The 25,255-nt window shown below is 37.9% G+C and overlaps 1 protein-coding gene and 1 pseudogene across 1 annotated transcript; both read left to right on the top strand.

The window, feature by feature from the left end:
• The first annotated feature begins 4,852 nt into the window (after positions 1–4,852).
• On the top strand, positions 4,853–7,049 carry LOC121296160 (interleukin-8-like). The gene is made up of 4 exons (XM_041221422.1): positions 4,853–4,993; positions 5,770–5,905; positions 6,066–6,149; positions 6,512–7,049. Exons 1-4 carry the CDS (start codon positions 4,936–4,938, stop codon positions 6,522–6,524), a joined length of 291 nt encoding a protein of 96 aa, XP_041077356.1. The 5' UTR covers positions 4,853–4,935; the 3' UTR covers positions 6,525–7,049.
• A 7,024-nt stretch (positions 7,050–14,073) lies between these two features.
• LOC121326519 lies at positions 14,074–23,517 on the top strand (annotated as a pseudogene).
• The last annotated feature ends 1,738 nt before the right edge of the window (positions 23,518–25,255 follow it).

Genomic DNA, 25,255 nt, shown 5'->3' with positions numbered 1-25,255 from the left:
ATTATACTGTGACTTTAGGCAGCCGTGTTATACATCCCTCACCCCCTCAGCTGATTAAGTATCAGGGCCAGCAAGCTCAAGCATTTTTGCACACAATAGACCATAAACCCTTATATCAAACAATTAAGAAAATAACCAAGGCTCTAACTGAAATTCAACATGAAGCAGTGTTAGCTGAGATACTTGCTAATATGGCTACTGATTTGGCTAAAATAAGTCTGTCCCGCACATCTGGTAAAGGTGGACCTGACTGGTTTGGGTGGTGGAACATCTCGGGTAGGATTGCATCCTTGGGCTCATTTGTGTGCCTGATTATTGTACTCATCCTATTCTGGAGAATGCGGAGGAACATGTGCACCATACGACGAGAGCGCAGACATCTGCAACATCAACCCCTGAGACCTGAACCCATCTACCAGAATGCTTTGGGCATTTAAGACATTAGGTCCCCAACAAGTGCTAGTAACCTCTGGCGGGGACCCGAAGATCAAGTCCTATGGTCTATCTGACCTATGGTCATGGACCATAAGGGTGGACTGAAGGAACCAAATATTATAACATGATCAACCAATGATCATTTGGGTGCGGTTTTACAATGTTTAGTAAGGAATTTGTGAAAGGAGGGGGGAAGGGTGGAATGTTTCAGTACACCATTAGGTTGGGTCAGATGTCCAGGGGCAGTGGGGGGATGGTAGAAGAAGGGCAATGCCTGCTTGCTTGCTAGGTCATAAATTCCAGGCCGAAGTGAACATAACAACCGCAATGGAGGGGGCAATCATGCCTACAGCTATCCTCTATTGGTTGAGTATATGAGTTTAGGGGGTAGGGATGGATGAATTGTCTGCTGTGTGCCAAATCCTGATAGGAGCAGGGAATTTTATGTAGGAACTATATAAACCATGTATGTGCTTTACCCCGGCAGAATACAATACTGCAATAAACCTTTGATGCAACAATCTGTGCAACCCTACACTGTCATACTTTCAATTTTGCTTCCACTTGAAATCTGTATTTTCAATTAAATGTGTTGCTCTTAAAAACACCTAAATGTGTTTCTAAAGTGTGTCAAGGTGAAAATGGTAAGTTAGCATTTTCAAGTAACATTAAAGGTATAATTTCATGTAACACAATTAAAAACATATTTAAAACAGACACTCTAAAGTTTAGTGGATATATTTAAATGTAATTTGTATAAGCTAAATAATGCAAACTAGACTGGGTCCTTTGATTCCCCCTGGAAGTCTGAATAACATCTAGTTAGCACCTGGTTAGGGCTCACCACGTTGTCTGTGATTAGTTTGATGCGCATGAGACAGACTTCTGTCAACACAATCAAATGACTGTTGCGTTTGTGGCCTCTGGTAGGGGATACCCATAAAGTGACCAGAGAGTGTATAAAAGACCAGGGGATGGCTTTCCAAGCTTTGAACAAACTGTTAATTTTGTTACATGGTAGTTGCTGTTCAAAATTATATTGTGTTCTACTGCCATCTATTTAGCAATACCCAATAATTACTATTAAATATCTTTCTTTGTTTAAAAGTTATCAGATTGCAACTGCAGATGTAAACATGAATGTGAGCAATAGTAAACAACACTTTAAATATTAGCAGCAATGCAGTCTTCATTTAACCCTTTCAATATTTTAAACAAATAATTCCACTATTTTACCACTTAATACATTTCCATACCTTGTCTACACTCCACACACTAGTATCACAGTAGATGTGGTATAAACTGTTAATATGAAGACACTACCTGTAGAGAAGGTGGTGGAATGCTTTTTTCCATATATATATATATATATGGTGACAACTCTGGAAATGTTTGATATGTTTGTCACTTTTTTCTGGACCTTTTACACTGTCCTCTAGCATAAAAGAAAGTCAAACTTCCAGGAATGCAGTTTAAACAAGACGGTACCTGTGTGTTTATTATTTACAGTGCTTCAACAAAAAACAAAAAAACATCTAAAATAAACAAAGGCCTAACTCCTTAATGGATTACTAACTATACAAGTAAGTATCCCCAACTAACAGTCCAGGCAGCTAAGCTGCTACCAGCTCCAAAACACAAGGACTCTTAAGTCCCACCTTGCACAAAAGACACAGTTCTTGTTTCCTTCACACAGCTTACACTCCAACTCTACTGAACCAACAAGTTGACCCTGCCCTTTTTAAAAGGTTCCCAATTGTTTAATTGATGGCAGCTGTTGAATCAATTACACAATCGCCTATTTTAAAATTATGCTATCTAAAATGGCTGCCCATCGGTCCCATGGCCTCCTGGGAATTAGAGTCCTGGTACACCAGACCAGCAGGACTACATTTCCTTAAAACAGGTACAGCTACGCGTATCGGGTATCGGGTTTTATAGGTGAGAGTTGGTGTTACGGGTGTGTTCAAAGTAGTGTTATATATATATATATATATATATTATATATATATATATATATATATATATATAGATAATACTATATATATATATATATGATATCAAACCTTACTTTAGGTGAGAATCAAATCCACAAAACTTAATATACTATTAGCATTATTTGGCATAATTTACTGAGAATGTCATACTTACATTTTTTAATATATCTGAAGAACTGTTTATCCAATTGTTATGAAACTTGGTTTAAAGATTATATAAGAACATAAGAAAGTTTACAAATGAGAGGACGACATTTGGGCCATCTTGCTCATTTGGTTGTTAGTAGCTTATTGATCCCAGAATCTCATCAAGCAGCTTCTTGAAGGGTCCCAGGGTGTCACCTTCAACAACATTACTGGGGAGTTGGTTCCAGACTCCCACAATTATCTGTATAAAAAAGTGCCTCCTATTTTCTGTTCTGAATGCCCGTTTATCTAATCTCCCTTTGTGTCTCCTGGTCCTTGTTTCTTTTTTCAGGTAAAAAAAAGTCCCTTGGGTCAACATTGTCAATACCTTTTAGAATTCTGAATGCTTGAATCAGATCGCCGCGTAGTCTTCTTTGTTCAAGACTGAATAGATTCAATTCTTTTAACCTGTATGCCTATGACATGACTTTTAAACCCTAAATAATTCTGGTTGCTCTTCTTTGCACTATTTTTACAGCAGCAATATCCTTTTTGTAGCGAGGTGACCAGAAGTGGACACAATATTCTAGAGGAGGTCTTACTAATGCATTGTAAAGTTTTAGCACTACTTCCCTTGATTTAAATTCAACACTTTTCATTATATATCTGTGCATTTCGTTGGCCTTTTATTATAGCTTCCCCACATTGTGTAGATGAAGACATAAACTCCTAGGCCTTTTTCATAGATTCCTTCTTCAATTTCAGTATCTCCCTGTGACAGGGTCTTCCTCGGGTCACGCGTGGGTAGCCGCTGTTCAAGCATACAGAGAGACAGAGGTGGTGTTGAAACGCCGGCACAGGCGCACAGGTTTTATTCACACACAAACAGTAAACGAAAGTAAAATAAAGGTGGTCATGTGACGTTACCAGCGATGGTAACGCACAGAGGACTAATACAACAAACTGTACAAAAAGTGCAAAACAAAACACAGTACAACAAACTATAAATCAAAATGTGCCGTGAAAACGGCAGGCCTTGCAGCAGCCCCGAGCTATCTCCCGTGGATGTTTTTAAACTGATGGACACTCGGTCGAGACCCGCCCACCTGCTGATTGAAGACCAGCACAGCCAATCACTTGCTGCCCTTCCCCTCAACCAAGCATAGCAGGCAGCAAGTCTCAATCGAGCGCCCGTCTGTAAACAATAATACAATCAAACTAATCAACTCCAAAACGATACACAATAAACCCATTCCCACATAAATCACACCAACACTAATTTACCACTGTGCAGGGCAATCGCCCTGCCACACTCCCATATGTTTTTATTTATTTATTTATTTATTTTATTTTTAATATATTCATTGCCAATGATTTTTTTACACACGTTTTCTCCCCAATTTAGAGTTGCCAATTATGTTATTATTAATCCCGGTTCACTTGCTGCAACTCCCTGGCGACTCGGGAAATGGCAGTTGAAACACGCGTCCTCTGAAATGACACAGGGGTCGCTGGATTGCCCTGCCGACCTAAGCCCTCCCTACCTGGGCGGCGCTCGACTAATTGTACGCCGCCCCCTGGGTACTCCCGGTCCCGGTCGGCAATGATGTAGCCTGGATTCGAAACTGCGATCTCCTTGCTATAGGGTGCTCCCTGCACTCCACGTGGCCATATGGTATTTATAATGCACACTTTTCTTGCCTGCATGGAGTACCTTACACTCGTCTCTATTAAATGCCATTTGCCATGTGTCTGCCCAGTTCTGAATACTGTCTAGATCATTTTGAATGACCTTTGCTGCTGCAACGGTGTTTGTAAAGAAGCGGTCGGCTGACAGCACACGCTTTGGAGGACAGCGGGTGTTCGTCTTCGCCGCTCCCGAGTCAGCGCAGGGGTGGTAGCATTGAGCTGAGTCTAAATAATAATTGGGCATTTCAAGTAAGGCATTATACAGTATTTCATATACTGTATAGATAGATAGATAGATAGATAGATAGATAGATAGATAGATAGATAGATAGATATACATGTATTACAAAAATCATGTATAACTTCTTATTGCTGCAACAAGGAGCATGCCTACTTACAATGTTAATAGAAAACATATTTCAATTAGGAGGAAGCTCCCCTACCACCCGCCTCGCCCCTTTCACACACACACTCACACACACAGCTGAAGTTACCTTAGGAAAGCAAACATTTACTGCCCTTCCCTTTCAGAGAAATTAGTTTTGGAGTGTTTCCAGCTGACTGTTTAACGTCATTCAGCCAGATTAGCCAGTAGTAGCATATAAGCGACAACTTTTCTGAGAGTAGAAGCACAAGTCAAAGTGTAGCAGGCAGAAACATTAGGCAGCCAAACTGAACTATTACCACAATGAATAAAAAGTGTTCTTTTATATTATGGATTGTCATTTGTGCTGCAGTTTCAGAAGGTATGTTCAACTATAATAGAAATATCATCATTTGTATTTATAATGTTGTCTGTAGTGTATTATATTTTGTTGTCTGTAGAAAATTCATACAAAGTAGCACACAAAAAGCTTTTGTTGCACTTTGATGAAAGTGGATTGGAACAGCAGTCAGCCATATGTAAAAGTATTTTACTGGCTTATAGTTTTATTATGTAGAGACTTGGAATGCAATCTTTTACTGCTACATTAGTTTGGTAAATCATTCTATATACCAGCAGCTACTACTGTACATGAGAAGTAGTTTAAAGAACCGACAATCTTTGGAAATGTAATGCTTTGTGTTTACAGAATGAATAAGGGTGCATGCATCTGTCATATTAACGTTTTTTTTTACAGTTAAGACCAAATGCTTATCAGGTAACATTGGTACTGTAGCATTGTCAAGTTGGGGGTCAGAGTTGGTGGCGTTACTTAAGTTACTTGCTTCCTTTTTATACATGTGGCCGCTCCCCAATTAGCATCAATTACTTAACTGGAGAATGGCAACACTTGTAATTGCTGGCAGGGGCAGGTTTAACTCCATCCCTGCCAACCTTACCTTCCGATAAACCCACTATTTACAATAGCAGGGCCCCTGCCCTGCCACAGGACATTATATTACTTTTTTTTCTGAAGAGACAAGTAATGACTAATACGTTTTTCTCATTAGCGTGTCCAACACTAAGCATTGTTAACCCTTTAAAAAATTGCATTTATATGTGTTGTTTGGATTGAACCTATCCTTTCCTCTTTTACAGCTGGAGTTCTGGGCAGAGCAGGAATCACTTTCCGTTGTCAGTGTCTACAAACCTCTTCACATTTTATCCACCCAGTACACTTTGCTGATATTCAAATGATTCCTGCAGGACCCCACTGCATCAAGCTAGAAATGATGTAAGTATGTGCTTCACTAACAGAAATGATGTATGTAGTGCTTCACTTACAGAAATTATGTACGTATGTGCTTCACTAACAGAAATGCTCATACAGTGAAACTGCAAATACTACTACTGATAATAATGCATAATACTATAAGCATATAATTTTTTTCCAGTGTACAACTGAAATCTGGTCGAAAAGTCTGCTTGAATCCTGGCGCTAATTGGGTGAAGATGATAATTAAAAGAATTTTGAACAGGTATGTTTACAAAACTTTATTATTTAATTTGTGACAAAAGGTTTCAGTACTCACAATTTAAAGAATGTGACTACATCCCACAGAATCAAAGAATCTAAATATTTTGGGGGGATAAGAGACATCAAAACTTAAATAACTACCTACAGCTATTTTGAAGCAATTTCTATCATACTATCTTAAAAAGGCGGAAGCCGAAACATTGTAGTTAATTATGAAAATAGTGCGTTTTCAGTTTGCCAATTATGCAAATAATATTTTGGGGGCAGATTTTAATTGGTGATTATAATCAGTGAAATTTTAAAATATTATTGAAATTCCATGTTCTCGTTAGATTTTCAATTTATTTCTACTTTTTTCTCCAGGCAAAAAGATTGATTGCAAGAAGAAAAGAGCACCTGCTTGTTGGTGACAGGTCACACCACTCTAGTATGAGAAATAATATGTATAATAATGTAAAATAATATCTGTATTAGTTGGATTCTGTTGCCACAGACTGCCAGCTACAGCTCTCCCGTGGCTTAGTGGAGATATGGATGCTGCTGGCTCAGGCTTACACAGAGGCCTTACTTCAGATTGGGTCTGAGCAATATTAGCAAAAGATTATGGGTGTTTAGTAGTGCACCTATCAATGCGCAGCTTGAAGAACCATTTCTCTCTGTCAATTTGGAGTACAGTAATGGTATTTGCTACAATATTATACACACTTTGCAATAAGAGTTGTATGGAGTTGAATATTGCAGTTTACAATGAAATTCAAGTTATTTTGTATCATAAAAACTAAAATCCTACCTGAACCACTCCTGCATTAAACTCAAATATACTCATATATTCTAAGGATGTATCCACTGACTTGTAAATGTAATCTTTCTACCCTGTAGAGTCAGTTTTGTATATTTTTTTAAAGGAAAAATAAAGTGTTTAATATTAGTATAAGTCTGAAATACTGATTCCACTTTGTTGAACTTCTCAGTAACAACAGCATGGTCGACCTCCATAGAGAACAATGGGTGAGCAGTGTTCGGTTGTTGTATGATAATCCATAACTTTAAACATCCAACCCTAAAATACATGCAAACTGAAAGAAAAGTCTATGCAAAAGACAAACATTTGTTTAATAGTGTCAAATTCATTGGAAAAGTATTTATTTTTAAAGTAATAAAAAATAGACTAATATATAAACATACAGTACATCACTAGCAAAATGCTACCACAGTAATGTCTCTAACAGTGCCTTTAAAAACAAGGCTATTCTGTTTGGTATTTTTTACATCGTTATTATTATTATTATTATTTGTTCATTTAGCAGACACCTTTATCCAAGGTGACTTACAGAGACTAGGGTGTGTGAACTATGCATCAGCTACAGAGTCACTTACAACAACGTCACTTGTAAAGCGCTTAGTGATGGTGTTCCACTATAAAAGGAGCTATATAAATAATGATTGATTGAACATCTCACCCGAACGACAGAGCACAAGGGGGTTAAGCGAATTGTTCAGGGTCACACAGTGAGTCAGTGAGTAGCCAGGATTTGGACCGGGGGCCTCATGATTACAAACCCCTTTCTTTAACCACCAGACCACACAGCCGACGGTAATCATACTCATACACCAGTAAAAAGAATCAGGAAATGTTCCTACAACAAGTCTAGCTGCAATTGCATATTGTCAAAATAATATAAAGGCATATATCAGCCTTTAGGACTGACTTTAGTGTTCTAGGTTTGGCTGACTAAGTCGCTCACTGATATACATAATTTTGAGGTCAGATTTTTAGGACTTTCTAGTTTGTTTTTTTTCCAAGAGGAAAACACAGACCTTGTGTCTGTGGGTCTTATCTGGTTTGTCTTTTCTCAAATATTGACAAACTAAACAATACATTACCTTTTCTGGGTAATGTTCAATGGTGTGGCAAACTGGATATATGATAACACTGTAACACATAAACAACTAGGGCATCTGTTTCTTCTTTGTTGAAACTCTTGGGTTACACTCATATATATATATATGTGTGTGTGTATATATATATATATATATATATATATTATATATATAATATATATATATATTATATATATATATATAATATATATATATATATAATGTATACTTTAAAGATTTATGTAGAATGTATTTCAAAGTTTGTTCATACTGCATGCATATTCATACATACTGTACATACAGAGATTGCCTTGCAGTGTGCACAAATATTTTTGGATTAACTGAAGTGCACATTTATAGAGTAACAATTAAATATTAGAATTGTGATAGACCATTAAACCCCCAACCATGCACAGATAAGTAGTTATTTATAACAGTCAACAGATTATAATTCTTTAATATACTGATGAGAAGTTTAATGTACTGGAACATTCCAACAGGCCGGATTTAAAGCCGTGGTGTGGGGTGTTTGTTACTAATATACATCTTTTGGTTTTGATACAGTATTGTAGCATTTTTGCAGGTATAAACACACTGGAAGTTATAGTTCTGTTTTAGGCATATCAGTACTTTATTAAGGAGAATTTTGCTATTCCCGTAATGTGTGTGTGTGTTATTATCCATTAAGTGAAAAAAGAAGTGATATCTGAAACAAAAAACATATTGAAAAAATGCCAAGTTATCAAAAGTGCCCAGCCATTTAAAGTGGAGATATCAAAAAACAAGGCAAGTTTCAAGCAATCATTGGGGCAACCTTGCCCAGCACAAAGCAAATAGGCTCAACTGTAAAATCGATGGGAGTCAACAAATATTGCCCACACCTGTGCACCAGCACTGCATTCACTCTGCCACAATTACAAATAACAAAATATTTAAATTACATAATTATTGGATAATTACACAGACACTTTTTAAAAATTATTTATTAAATACTATCATGTTAAACACTATTACTGGCATTTAAAAGAGACGGTAAGTTTTATAGATATAGGCCACAGTATGTTGCTTGTTTTACTCCACTCAGAATGACTGCTTACTAAACACCTTTGTGTCCCTGAATCAATAATGGTCCAACAATATATGGAAATGATCAACTAGGAATAACAAACAGGAGATAGGATATTGTGACAGAGATCGAATGATTCTTGGTGTTAGATCTCCTTCCCGACCTGTGAGGGCACTGTGTAAAAGGAACAGAGTACCCTTAACTAAATGGCACAACAACTTATTCCTTAGGTTAGATGGAAGTCGGTCATTTAGGAAGGGGGTGGAGCTACGGCACCCAAGTTCAATGACTCTGACGGGAGACGGCGTGACATCTGAAGATTGGAGGAGCGGATGCGCTCGTTAACCTAGGGGTCATGAGTGAGGGTATAAATAGGGGTGTAGCAGGGAGAGATCTGTGCTGACTCTGCTGGCGTGTTCACAGTACTGCAGGAAGAGGGCGGCAGCCTTCCAACAACCGCCTGTGAGTCATGGCAGTGACACGGGGAGGTGGGAAGGTAGGTGTGTGGACTTTCCCCCTCTCTGAATGGCTGAGAGGCAACTCTTGGCAGATTGCTAGCCTTATATAAAAAATGCTCTGCTGTTTCCTCAGCTCTGCCTTTGTAGACGCGATGTGTGTGTGCGGAAGCGCTGGTCGAGGACGGAGAGACCAGCTGAGAACAGCGAACAAGTCAGAGAGTGACAGCAGGGAACCCTTGGGCAGACCCCGAACTATTGTTTAGAGCAGGCAGGGAGCCGACAGAGTAGGACGGTGATTCGGGTCGTGCGGGTAGCGGCGACCGGGATAACGCTGTGCAGCACCTTTTATTTGTAGTTTTATTACTGTTTTATTTTCCCTTGTTCTTTTCGCCTTCTGTTTTCATTATTATTTCTTTGAGCACGTGCGAGTGCACTTGCTGTTCGCTTACCAACTTTGGTATTTCCGTGGTGCTGTCTATCATTGTTGATAGGCAGCCCACGCCAACAGTGCCCTCTGCCTTTGGAAAAATAAGAACTGGCCTAAAAATAAAACTGGGCACCTGTGTGGTGTTTTCAATTACACCTGTCTGTCTCCTGGTTAGTGAATTACCCACACCCCTTCCACAAGGGGGCATAGTGAAAGTGATATTTTCCTTTGGTAAGGAGTAACAATTGCTGAGAACCATGAGTGTTTGTTTTGTGTTTGTAAAGTGTCGGCTGTAACTGTTTGTCTTTTTAGACTCTCAGTAACACGATCCGGAGCTGGAGTCCAAGCCAGCATTAACCCAGACATCATATTTCACACAGTACTGTAATCACCACTGGCACTGAAATACACTCATTGTCTCCTGTTTGTGTTTCGTATTTAGTGTTGGTGTTTGAAAAATCTGGACTTTTGGTTACGGGTCAAAACGGAGGATTACAGTTACGAGTGATACACGCCGCTCTATCACTCCAGCATTTATTATTTACAGGTATTTGCCTTAGGGCTCTAGACATTGTTGGGAACATACATAATTTTATTTACATTGCAAATAGTGAGCAGATAGGCTTGCTGATTGTTTGAGTAGTATTGTTTCTTGGAATAATAAAATACTGGGCTCAAGTCATGTGATTTCATAAAACCACAAGGTACTCAGTGTTTGGTATTTGAGTTGAGTTAAAATTGCCAAAATAAGTTGATTAAAAATCTGTATAAATAGCCAATCGAAAATACATGATTTTAATTAAGGCAAGAACATCGAAAGATATGACCGTGCCCTGCTTGAGTAATGAAGATCACCTGGTTGCTATCGGCATGATTGAAGGCAGCCTGTCGGTGAGATAAGTTGACCGGAGAATGAGATGTTCTGCTTCAACAATGTGGGCCAGAGGTCAGAGAAGATCTGAGGTGGCAGCAGAGAGAGTGGTGGAGTGTTTTATACACCAATCAATGCCGTTTTGCCTTTGACAGACCTGACGGAAGACAACGCGTTGAGACGACTTCAAGAAAACAATGTCGAGGTCTTGCCGTGGCCAGCTTTATCTCCTGACCTGAGTTCTATAGAACATCTGTGGAACAAAATCGCCAGTGCCATCCACAGGAGACATCTGCGACCAGCCAACCTTCACCAGCTGACTGCAGCTGAACAGGAAGAGTGGTGGAACATCCCACAGCAGTCTGATCAGGTCTAATTTAGTTTGGTATGTAACTATTCACAAACCACCATTTCAAAAATCCTTAAATGTACAGTTTGGAAGTAGTGTAGAGCTACAACTACGGTACTACAAAAAACAAATCCATAGTTTAAAAAATAAAGAAATAAATAAAAAATATATCATTTAAATAAAATAAATCTGATTTGTTTTTATTTAAAAAACAAAACAAACAAACAAAAAAAAACCCTAAAGCTTTGAATTCTAACAGGTCTCCATGTGTAGTAAACTTAAAACCACATTAAAAACTGCAACAAATAAATATATAATAGCACAATATTTATCACATTTCCACCTGTTTTTGTGGTGGGGAATTTAACCCCCTCCCTGCCAACCAATATGCCCAATACCTATGGACCAGCTAGTCAAAATTACCAACCCACATTATTTAAACACACTAATTAGTTTTAGATTCCTCCCCTCTTCCTCATCTTCTCACAAGTTCTCTCTCAGGTGACATTATGTATCTAGCGACAGCGCACCAAGTTTACTGGTGTTACTGCAGTGTTGCAAAGGCAAATTAACTTCTTTTTGGGCATGTTTAGTACTTTCTTGATGACTGGACATCAATTCCCAGAGTGACTGAAATGCACACAGTGATCACCAACTGAATCACCACAAATATATTTTCCCATACCATTTCACCATCACATTCTAATATGGCAATGAAGTCACAATGGCTTATTGCAAAAGATGCGAATTACATAAACATTTGTCTCTGGTGAGATTTTCAGAGGTCCATTTTGATACTTCAAACATATACACTATAAGCTTTTGAGTAAACTCACTGTGGCAAAGTGGTTAACAGGTGCAGGTGCAAGTGATGAATGAACTGACAGACAATTATAATCCAGGTGCAAAGTTGCTTAATGGATTTGTATGTCCAGTGCCTGACAGCAAAACAAACAGTAAACAATAACGCTGGTAAGTAATACAGCGGCGTGTATTACTTACATTTACAATCCCTGGGCTGGTCCAGAAATAATAGTCCCGTTATTGTATCCCCACATTAAACACCTACACAAGTCTGTTCAGTGTGTGAATTAGCGATTGTGGTACAAGTTTTGAAGGTGAACAAGATGATACTTATTGCTTTTATTAATTTTAAAACCATGTTTATTTTTTTTATTATGCTACCTTAATAGGCGCATGTGTTCTGATATTTACAGGGCTGTCTTTAATGAGTTTTACTGTTTTTATTATTATTATGACACAAACTCTTATTACCCATTGACACAACCTTTAATGATGTTGCTGAAATGTTGTAAGGCAGCTTTTTCATGATTGCATCTGAAGTATTTGCAGATGTTATTGATCTTACATAATAAACGCAGTCTCAAATTGTCGCCGGGGATACCAGCAATATTGTAAATAAACACCCGGGTGTTTATCTAGTTTTACGGCAAGTGTAGCATACAATGGAGAGAAAGACAGGGCACCTCCACCTCCATACGTATTTGTCTTTACTTCTATGATAAAAAACATTCCAATCACTTTTTTTTTTCTTTTTCAATTACTGTTATTTTAAATTTTGGGGAACAAGTTCTATGTTACTGTAAAGAAGTAGGTCAGCGTGAATAAAAGTGGAATATCACTTGAGCCATGTTTATTATTTTAACAGATTTCAAATGCCAGAGCAATACTTGGCAGCAGACTTTTAATATCCTGGAAGGCTCTGGAATGTGTTCTTCTCAATGACGTGGGCATGATGTCTGTGGCATTTCTTTTCTTTTATGCATTTCTTGAAATATGTAACATGTGCAGGAACTTTGAATTACAAAGTTAGTAATCTTTAATATATTATGGACCATAACCACAAAGTATTTATCCATTGCAAGCAGGAGGAGGTGGCAGGGATCTTCCTCAAAACATCTCCAAAGTTCGTCCCTACCTTTCCTTCCCAGAAGCGGAGATACTTTGTCATGCATTTGTCTCCTCTCGACTAAACTACTGCAACTCTCTATATGGTGGTCTCCATAAACCGACTATAGCTAGTTCAGAATGCTGTTGTCAGGATCCTTGCCATGTGTAAAAAAATGTGATCACCTCACACACACACACACACACCCTTTCCCAGCTGCACTCGCTACCTGTAAAGTTCAGGATTAAGTGATAACATACAGTGATAACATACACATTAGCCACTTGTATTTTCCCTATATTATATTTAAAATACAGAGAATACCAAAATACTGAATGAAATATTGTTGTATGCCTGTTTATTTTTACTGATTGCACTGTTTTCTATTCAGCTGCTTTGGAATACAAAAAAGTACAATATAGAAGGCAGAAAACAGTGGTTTCCTATAGTAGCACAGCGATAGCTAGCGGTGAACTAATCCATAGCAGTTCGAATGCTGTACAACAGTATAATGACATGTTTCATTTTTTATTCTTTGGCTTCGAAGAAAGTAATTAAAAAAAAAAAAAAAAAAAAACAGGCAGATGAGAACATGAGGGGTTTGGACTACAAATTAGCTTGCAAATCGTAATAACAAGAAATAAAAAATGTCAGAATCAAACAATTATGACAAGCAGAGGCCTAACAAGATCTATTGAGACGTAAAATAAACGATAAAAATGACAGGAAATAATTTAGTAATCTGGAATTATATAAAGATTACGTGGTAAGATTTTAATATTCATATATTACAACAGAGAGAAAAAAAAAAAAAAAACCTTTTCCATGATTTTTAGGTATGGGCATTGTACTCTCACTTCACAAAAGTATGGGTGCCTATAGTATATTGAGAAACTGGACTTCTGAAAAATAAATTAAGTTGGGAGTCATTTCAATTTTGTAATAACTGTGAACTTTTCAACTTTTCAGCGCCATCACTGGATTGAATGGCAGCGGCAAGTCCAACATCCTTGATTCGGTTTGTTTTCTGCTGGGAATCTCCAACCTGACTCAAGTATAGCCAGCTTGACAGTTTTGTGTTTTTCTCAAGATGACAATTTGTAGCTCAGTTTTGTGACACTCCCATTCTACATAAGCGTTGATGCATTTTTTGTCTGTACCGTATGTTATATTATATACTTGTACAAGTAGACATTTTTTATTTTTTGTACCTATGTATTTGTGTGTGTGTTTGTATTTATCTGTATATGTGTATATCGATATAACTAGCTTTCGAGCTAAGGTCGGAGAAAGAAGTAACTTTAATTATATATATCAGATATATATATATATATATATATATATATATATATATATATATATATATATATATATATATATATATATATATATAGTAAGGTACCAGGGAGGGGGTTAAAATCCTTCCCTGCTGAAAACCTTGTGAGAATGCACATTTGGGTTTAATTGTGTAATTGTTTAATTGTTTAGTAATTCTCTGCACCTGGTGGTAGTTGTAAATTAAAGCCAGGTGCAGGGTATTTAAGAGAGACAGGCAGTTTGTTCAGGGCTGCTGTGTGTAGGGAGGCAGAAGGTGTGGTCTGCTTCCAAGCAGTCAAGGTAAAGTGCTGTGTTAAACCTTGTGAGTTGTGTTTGGGTTACAGGTAAACAGCTTAGCTGTCCTGGTTGAGTTAGGTTCCAGACTGTATAGTTAGTGCTCCAAGAAGGAGCTAGGTGTTTGTTTTGTTTATTTGATTGGTGTTTATTAAAAGTGCACATCAGCACTTAAATCAATTCCATTTGTGTCCTGGGTCTACTTTGAAAGGGGCAACGAACGTGAAAAGTGAAAGGATCGTTTACTATATATATGTGTGTGTTTTTGAAATGTTATTTTGCAGTTACTGCTGTATTCAGCGATTTCATTTTGCTCTTTAGGTGCATGCCTCTAATCTCCAGGATTTGGTGTACAAAAATGGTCAAGCAGGGATTACCAAAACTACTGTTTCCATTACCTTTGACAATTCTGACAAGAAGCAAAGTCCACTAGGGTTTGAGGCCCATGATGAAATCACTGTCACCAGACAGGTAGTTTGTTTTCTTCTTTCATCTGCATACTACAGACTACTCCTGCATCATGTTTTTCAATTGGTTTCAGTGAAACATTCATCATGCAAAAAAATCCCATTTATCAAGTAGATCAGTTTTAAATAAATACATGTTTTTAAGTTTAGCAAAGAGTAAATGTATCATTCTTAATGTTAAACTAGACTTGCATGTCAAATGCGTCAACACCGGATGCATATATTCAAATACATTGCCTTCCCCATTTATAATTCATATTTAACCTACTGTTTCTTGTTTTCAAGGTTGTCATTGGTAGAAACAAGTACCTCATCAATGGGGTAAATGCGAACAATACCCGTGTGCAGGACCTGTTCTGTTCAGTTGGGCTCAATGTCAACAACCCCCACTTCCTTATCATGCAGCTATTGGCTTTTGTTACAAACTGGGTGCCTGAGATTATGGTCACTTATATCAAGAAGGTTGTGCCCCTATAGGTAAATAGTTGTGGGGAGTAACCAAAATAGATTTAAGGCAGAACTATGAAATACTGTAGTGAATAGACTTACATTGTAGTTTACCTATTTAGCCCTAGCTGAGAAGGAGGAAGTGAAGAGAAATACGGATGGATTGAGTGCCATGCAAGAGGCGAGTCAACAAGATGCTGAAGCCCTGACTGCAGCCCAGCAGCACTTCAATGCTGTCTCAGCAGGGCTGTCCAGCAATGAGGAGGGGGAAGAGGCCACTCTGGCAGGGCTGTTTATGACCTGTAAAAATGACAAGCAAAGCTGAGACTGAGGCTTAACATTCTTTCAATAACAAGTCCTCCAGTAGGGGTTTGGTTGTGTGAAAGGCACTTCGTATAAAGATCTTAAAAGGTTTCTTTTAATAGAAATTTGAAGGAATTTGTGTGTCTGTGAGGTTTGAATCTTATTAATACTGTTCTCTGACTTTCAGGCACAGATGAAACTGAAGCATGCCCAACAAGAGCTGAAGACCAAGCAGGCTGAAGTTAAAAAGATGGATTGTGGATACAAAAAGGACCAAGATGGTTTTGAAGCTGTTAGTCTCTGTTTCATACCTTCATAGTTTGCTTTTCTAAAATTGTAAACCTTAGCTTTAGTCATTACTTTTGGGGTTTTAAACACTTCAAATAAGACCATGTTGTGGTCTGAGTTTGCCAGTGGTTCTCTGACCTCTGTTTTAGTTATTCTGTCTTCGTTATTTGAAAAGACTAAATCAAGGCATGCCTCCCCTCTAGTCGGTGCCTTGACAAATTGTGTTAGGAAGCAGTCATGTGTCATTTCCGCCATTTCAATTTCGTCCTTCGTGCTACCCATCGGGTTTTCCCATTATATGGGAAGTTGAAATCCCCCATTAGTGTGGTTTCTCCTTTGCTACACGCATTTCTAATGTCATTGTATAACAGATTATTTTGCTCACCGTTTGAATCTGGCGGTCTATAGCATGCTCCTATTATGCCCTTTGAATTTTTGTCCGTTATTCTGACCCATATTGATTCGGTTTTATTTTCTTTGTCCAGGTTTAACACCTGGGCTTCAAGACTGTTTCTTATGTATAGTGCTACCCCTCCTCCTCTTCTGTCCTGCCTGTCTTTCCTATACAGTGTATACCCACAAATATTATATTCATCCCCATCACTCTCAGACAACCAAGTTTCTGTAACACCTATCACATCATAGTTACTTGTTAGTGCAGTAGCTTCAAGTTCTAGAATTTTGTTTCTGCTACTTCTAGCATTTAGATAAATACATTTAATGGTTGTCTTACCTGAGTTGTTGTTCTTGTTTTGATGCAGTCTCCCTTTTGTTTTTTTGTTTTTTTCCCCCCTTCCTTTCTAGTTTAAATGCTTCTGAACCTGCTCGAGGATCTTTTCTCCAAGTAGACTGGTTCCCTTGTTATTTAAGTGCAGTCCGTCCCGTCTATACAGATAGTCCTCGTTGTAGAATGTGGTCCAATGATCAAGATAGGTGAAGCCTTCCCGTGTGCACCACGTCTTCAGCCATGCGTTTTGATTAATTATTTCCAGCTGTCCATATGGTCCTTTGCAAGGTGCCGGTAGTATACCAGAAAATACCACAGTTTTGGTTTTTGGTTTAATTTCCTTCCTAGCTCTCTGAATTTGTTTTGCAGGGATTTTGGTCTGTCTCTTCCAATGTTGTTTGTACCGATGTGGACGACTACTACCGGGTCGTCTCCTGTTCGTTCTAGGAGCCTGTCCACGTTCTCAGTGATGTGCTTGACCGAGGCTCCCGGAAGGCAGCACACTGTTGTAGTAAGGGGGTCCAAACTGCGAATTGAACTTGCTGTGTTTCTCAATATGGAGTCCCCAACAATCATGACCTCCCTTTTTGCTGTCTGGTCACTACTGTCAATAGGGTCCTGGATGTTGTTCCTTTCATTCTCTTGTTGTTGGTTCTGCTCATCAAAATTCTGAAGTGACTCAAATTTGTTGGTTGTTTTGATTTCTGGTGGTTGTGTTTGACGAAGAGTTTCTTTTTTTCCCTGCTTCTGCCTACCTGAACCCAGCTGTTCTGACCTTCTATCTCCCTGGTGGCTTTCCATCTGTTAGGGGTGATGCAGACTTCCATGAATTGGGGGTGTGCCAGTTCTCTGTGTCCGTGTCGCGGAATGGCGCTGAATTTGAATCGGCTGACTGAGGGAGGGGGAGGGGGGGGGGTCTTGCTTGAAGATGTACACCTTCTATAAGACAAATGTCAAACCAACAGTTACTGTATAAACAGTTTTCATTAGTATTTAATAACTGTTTATTTTAGGTTGGCGCTGATAATGTACACACTGCCCTGTCCTTGGTTGGATATGAATCGGGACTTCAGAAAGCCATGGAGTATGTTTTTGGATCCGCTCTGGTGTGTGATTGCCTTGATAATGCCAAAAAAGTAACCTTCAACAAGAGGGTCATGACAAACTGTAACACTTGGGGGAAACACCTTTGACCCCCAGGGAGCACTGAGTGGAGGTAATGTCCTGTGCCTTGGCCAGGTTTTGAAAACATGGTAAAAACAAAAGGCCAAGTTATATTGAAGTATAAATTTGTATACCGAGTTCAACAATCCTTCTATATTGAAGATTCTGCACCTGATGTTTTGGTTTTTCAACAGCAATTTAGTTCAGCTAACTGTGTTATTTGTTTTGGATGTTTGAGCCAAGCAATTGCATACTTTTCACAACACAGCTTTTAACAAACTTTAAAAGCTTCAGCAAAGTTCTAAAATGTATTTTGAGGCATATCTGCCTAAATGTTTACATTTACATCCCTGCTTGCTTCACCACTGTAGTTTAGTGGCATCTTTGCTGAACCTAGCTGTACAGCAATTGTTTGTATTCCTAGGTGCCCGCACCCAGACTGCTTCAGTTCTGTCTAAACTACAGGAGCTGAAGGATGTCCAAGATAACAAGATGCAAGCCCAGTCATCGGAGCGACCTGGCCCAAAGTGAATTCTCTTTGTATTTATTTATAACTTAATTTCACATCTGCTAATAATGGGATCAAACAGGACCAAATCACTTTGTACACTATCCCAGTGGAGAAAAAAAAGGCCTTATTTGTAAATGTTTAATGTTTTAGTGTAGATATTGGCATATTGTAGTATTGTACAAGTTATATTCATAATGGATTTTTAACTCTGCAGGTACAGACAGATTAAACAACAGTTGGACATGAAGACTGAAAAGGCAAACATTTTACAGACCAAACTTCACAGAGCTCCTACCACAAACGGTAAGAGGAACTAGACACACTCAGGAACACTATTGGTAAATTTGGGTGTAGAAAAGATAATGAAGGGCAAGGTGTTTTTGATGCTCTGTATTGTAGAAATCCTTAAGTTGATTTATTCATTTAAATTGTGCAGCCTGTGGCAATGTATGTTTAGACAGTAAATGTTCAGTGGCTACCTCAGTCAAGTTGAGAGTGTATTTCTCATGTACTCTTTGCTGTGTCAGGCCTGTAAGAGAAAGTACACTCAACTTTGTTCGGTGGCTACCTCTAATATTTTAGAAACCTATTAAGTAGAGCTGTATCATTTCTTTTCTTTCTTTTTTTTAACATGTATTTCTTTCAATAAGATATCTCATAGTTAAAGAATCAAATAAACTGCAATATTTTAATTGCATCAGATGCCCCTCCCCACGACCTGCTATCCAGCCTCACAATTGTCTGATTGTTAGAGGAAAGTGGAGGTCCTTAAAACTAAGGAGGTGCAGAAGAAAGCTGAGGAGAAATACAAAGTGCTGGAAAACAAAATGAAAAATGCTGAAGCAGAGCGTGAGAAGGAGCTCAAGGAGGCTCGGCAGAAACTAAACGCAGCTAGAAAGGCGGACGTCTAATGAAAAGATGAAGGGAAAGCAGCAGGTAAATGATACATGTGGGGTGAATTTGAACGAGGTTGACAATTGGGCATATTTGCAAGAAAGAAGGTACTCCCCCCACGCTTGCCATACTTGTCAGATTTTTAATCTGTTGCAAGCAGCACCTATGACCGGTGTTTCTGATTGCATTGCTAGAAAAGTCTGCTGGAATTTAGATCTGTCTAGTTTGAAGTATTCTGTGTTTTGAATATCACCTTGCTCCCATACTCTATTACCAAAGGTAAAATATGCTGAGTGCAGAAATGGTATTAAATGATTTAAGAACAGTTATCAGGGGATGATAAACACCTTTACTTCACAGGAAGCTGATACCTTGGTTCTGGAACTGGAGAGGGAGCAGGCTGCCTACATGCAGCAGATCGAGACTGTGGATGAAGCTATGAAAGGCATTCAGGAACAGATTGACAGTATGACTTCTGAAGTCTCCAAAAATAAGGTTGGTATACATGTGGCAATAATATTCCTGCGTGTACATCTCAGATTTTATTAAAACATGAACTTGGTATTTTCAGGAAGCAGTCAAGAAGGCCCAAGATGATCTTGCCAAACAGAAAGAAATAATCATGACACAAGACAAGGAAATCAAAGAAAAATCGTCTGAGGCGACCAAGCTCGGAGAGCAGAACAATGATGCTCAACTTAAGAGCTGGAGCATAACATCAACAAGCATAAGACAGTGCTGATGCAGCGGCTAGGGTAGGTCAGGCTTTCCTGTTTTTGTTGCAGCATTCAGGCTCAGTTTCATTTTCATAACCGGTACACTCGGCTGAAGCTCAGTGTTGCAGTCTTGGTAAATTAACCATATGTGTGACAATTAGTCAACAGAACTTGTTACCTTAAATTTGTATAAAGTATTGTGTAAAAGAAAATAGGGATTTCCTATTTTATGCAATGCTAAGCTTAAATGTTGGGTTTATTAGTAGTTGTTTATTATATATATATATATATATATATATATATATATATATATATATATATATATATATATATATATATATATATATATATATATATATATATATATATATATATATATATATATATATATATATATATATATATATATATATATATAATATATATATATGCTGTAGGGAGTAGTAAACAGGCATGCCCCTGTTATCTCAGTAATGGGACCAAATGATACCAATTTAAGAGAAGAAGCTTGTGTGTCTACATTTAAAACATTTGTAGGATCTTAAGACAGGAGCAGTCAACAAGACCCACTTTCTGAGTAATATGAAAGCATGTACTGAAGAGAAACCTGTATTATGTTTATTTTCATATCAAGATTGTTGCACTTCAGCTGTAAGTCTGCTATATAAAAAAAATCGTGTTTTATTAAACTATCAGTCTATAGATTTAATTTCTACTTTTTGTCAGTGTTGCACGGAGTGAGCACTGAAAGTCATAGGCATCACTTCATTGGACAGGGGCATATGATTTAGAAAGGTAGATTAATAGTCGTGGCAATTCCCACCAAGCTTTATTTTAGAATGCGTGCCACAATTGCACATTGATAACATAATCTACAGGAAAGCATCTCTTTGGCCAGCCCAACACAGCCTATGACTTTAAAACAAATAACCCCAAAGAAGCCGGCCAGCGACTTAAACTACAAGAGACTAAGGAGAAGCTGGGAAGAAACATCAATATGAGGGCAACGAACATGCTCAGTCAGGCTGAAGAGAGGGTAATTAATAAACTTGTGATTTGTAAATGCAAATATATAGTTTCTGCTGGGTTGTCATAGTGAATGACTATGGGGTAGTGGTCCATGTTTTGCCTTCTGTCAAGATTCCCGCATACAAGATACAAATACTGGTTCCACAGAACCTGTTGGTGAAAATCCCATGTAACATGTACAGGGTCTTGACAGGCAACATCCTTACAATTGAAGGGCATGTATGTCAAATCTGGACCAGGGTGGATGGATCCTCATTAATAGAAAACCATGGAAAGGGGTCCCCATGTGTTCAATCTATTCTGGCATAGAATGTCTACATACATCGTCGGTTCCATATTCTATGTAGGTCTGAGTAAGACATTCATTTTCAGTTTTCTAAAATTAAAAGCTAAACAGTTACTATAGAATTTAGACCTGTAGTCATGGCATCACTGAATAAGTCCTTGAAATGTGTTCAGAACAGTAAGAGGAATTGTTTTTGTTCTTCTGTGATAGTACAATGACCTGATGAAGAAGAAAAGAATTGTTGAGTGATAAATCCAAAATCCATACAACTATTGAAGAGCTAGACCAAAAGAGAAATGAAGCTCTTAACATTGCATGACAAAAAGTGATGAATCAGTTTTTTCCCTTTTTTCTTTCACAAAGTAAAAATAAAGTTAAGAACTTCAGTATTGATTATGGTCGACAGTACCAGTAGAATATCAGATACTGATATGGTTTGAGTGGTAATGTGAAAGGGGGTACAGCATTCCCACAATAAAGTGCAGAAAATGGGGTATGTATTTATAGGTAGTCATAAGAATATTTGAAATGTATTAGGTGAACAAAGATTTTGGCTCCATCTTCTCCACCTTGCTGCCAGGAGCAGATGCAAGACTGGCTCCGCCTGAAGGTAAAAGTGCCCTTGATGGCTTGGAGTTCAAAGTTGCTCTTGGAAACACCTGGAAAGAAAATCTAACTGAACTTAGTGGGGGTCAAAGGTTAGTTGTGTGTTTTTTTTTTTTTTGTGTGTTTTTTTTGGGAGGTTGTAAGTACATGCATAGCATACTAATGCATCATTCTAGCAATGTCATGACAAGACCCTAGAACATTGTTTTTCTATTCACATTTACAAGTAAATGTGTAGTCCCTGTGGGGTGTTATCCACTTGCTTCATTTGCAAATTAGAAGTGCACAGGTATTTATTTGTTTAAAATATTTCCGCAGGTCTCTGGTAGCCTTGTCTCCTAATATTGGCCATGCTCCTCTTCAAGCTGGCCCCAATCTACATTCTAGACGAGGTCGATGCTGCCCTGGACCTCTCCCACACACAGAACATTGGCCAGATGCTGCGGACGCACTTCCGACACTCGCAGGTATTCCACATGTGCAGTGCCTGTTGTGATTTTGAATGGTTCGCTCAGAACAGAAGAGGGGTGACTTGCAGCATTTATTGGGTAGAGGATATCTCTGTGCAGTTATTATAGATGAGTGCACTGGTTGGATTGTGTGTGTAAAAAAAAAAAAAAAAAAAAAAAAAAAAAAAAAATTTGCTAATTTTGAATCAAATGCTGCCAATAAACGCACACCTTGACTGGGGGTTTATAATGCAACCTTATAAAATGGCTTAAACTTCCTGCATTCTGATTGGTTGCTGAAATTCCAAAGGCAGACAGTTAAAACAATGAAACCAATTGTTCATTTCATACATTAAGATCAAAGGGGGTTTGGGTCAGCAGCATTTTAAAGTGAAATATTCACCACCATTACAGGCCACACAGATTAACCTTTGTTCATAATTATTAGTCTAACATGCAAGAAAGTAAATGGAGTCATACAAACTTAAATGTCAGTCTCCTCAGATTACTTTTCTTTAAAGCCACGATCCAGTCGGCCACAGTGAACGCCTTAAAGCCTTGGACTGTAGTACAAAATGCAGCCGATCAATAGATTCTAAAACCAAGTGTTATTGCTTGCATATAAATACTCAGTCCTTGCCTTAAATAAGAATAATGCTTTTGTCATTAAAACTATGGTATCTTTCATTACTTAAATTTCTCCTTTTGTTGTTCCAGTTCATAGTGGTGTCTCTCAAGGATGGCATGTTTAACAATGCCAATGTTCTGTTCAAGACCAAGTTTGTGGATGGCGTGTCTACAGTGGCAAGGTTCGCGCAGAGCCTGAATGGGGTCAGCAAGGCTGGGCAGAACAGGCCAGACAAAACTAAATCAAAGACGGCACACTGATAACACTATAACACAATTTTTGTTCCTGGGTAGCAAGTGTTATTTTCCAATTGCTTATGCCTCGTATAGAAAATGGCTGCTATTCCCCACAAACTTTGCTTTTGTGACCAGGACAGTGATATTTCAAAATATCACTATTTCCAATGGGAAAACGGGCAAATGTGTTTTCGTTCACAGTCAGAAAAAAACAACATATGAATCCAAATTAACATGTATTTATACTAAAGTAATACAAATGACTACAAAAGATTTAGAAATGGGTAGTTTTTCAAGATTTAAGATTATACTGTATTTTTCTTGGTCACAAAAGCATAGTTTGGGGGGGGGAATAATAGCCATTTTCTATACTTTTGAGGCATAAGCAATTAGGAAATAACACTTACTTACCCAGGAACCAAAAAAAAAAATAATTGTTACACGGTGTAACTAAACTGGTTATTTACCTGCACACATTTGCCTTGCATCCTGAAGAAATGCCCTCTTTGTAGATGAACTGTCTTTTGTTATTCATCAAAAACCTTTGCATTAGGGGTGTGCAGATTCACACAGATTTGAATCTTGACATTTTAGAAAAATAAATACAAGTACTTGACTGATATAAAAAAAAATCACAAGACTATTGGTCTGAAGTATAAAAGGATTCATTCAAACACCCCTACAGTGTACCTGATATAATTGTTTTCACAGGGTTTCTTGTGTATTTTAACTCTCTAATACATGCTTATATCCTTTTATTTTATGATAAAGTGATAGTCCTTTTTGTTTTTTTCCTTGCTTTTATTTCAGTAAGACATTGCTAATAAAATGACATTTATATACTGTACAGTGTGATGTTTTGAGCTTTATCTGTCCCATACACAAACTCCACACTACATTTTAAACATTTATCTTGGGTCCTTTTAAAATAATCACTTAAGACATTTGCTTGAAAGCAACTATCTGTTAATATAAGCAATAGCCCACAACAGTAGTTAAGAAATAACTGAGCAGCCTGGGTCTGTGAGGCACCATGAAGAGCCCAGTACTTTCAGGCACCCAAGAAGTGCAGCCATTTCTTAACTACTGCACATCCTGTAGTGGTGTTGCATTTTTAAAATGGGCAATTCAATTACAAGATTCAATGTTCACTCTGATTTACAAAATTAGATCTGGACTGCAAAAATTCCTGTAGTCATGACCATTTTTGTCCATGACATTTTATAAATCCTGTTTAATAATGTTATTAGGCTAGCTAATTTACATTTATAGTGAAGTCAAAGTGTCTTCCTATTCAGATTATTATTATTTTTTTTTTTTTTTAAAACTGCTCTTCCAAGTTGTTCTTGGTAACACCTGGAAAGACAATCAACCAACGCTGTGTTTTCCTCTGTTCTACTGTAACTTTCCTTTTAGTGCTTATACTATAGAACTACATCTGCAACTAGCTTTAATGATGTTAGAACAACCATGGGACCAAGAACTAGTCAAACCCAAGGGGGAAGATTATTATTTGAATAAAAACATTCAGTTAAATTGAATATAATCTGTGTGTTTGAACGTTACTCTGGAATCTGTTAATGACCAAAAAGTACTTGAATAAAATACACCAAAATAACGATGTAGTTGCTGGAATACTTACCTGTGTTTTGCGAACAAAGAACTTGGATAAGCCCTGAGAGGCAATAATATGAGCTTGACAGCCAACAACTTGCACCTGTTCTGATACCACAAAGCAGCAATTGTGTTGTAATGATTCACCTCTGCAATTGGTCTACAATGCT

Source organism: Polyodon spathula, chromosome 2 (assembly GCF_017654505.1).
Source record: "Polyodon spathula isolate WHYD16114869_AA chromosome 2, ASM1765450v1, whole genome shotgun sequence".
Taxonomy (NCBI): Eukaryota; Metazoa; Chordata; class Actinopteri; order Acipenseriformes; family Polyodontidae; genus Polyodon; species Polyodon spathula.
The sequence above is the reverse complement of the archived record's forward strand: the minus strand, read 5'-3'. Positions and strand labels throughout refer to the sequence as shown.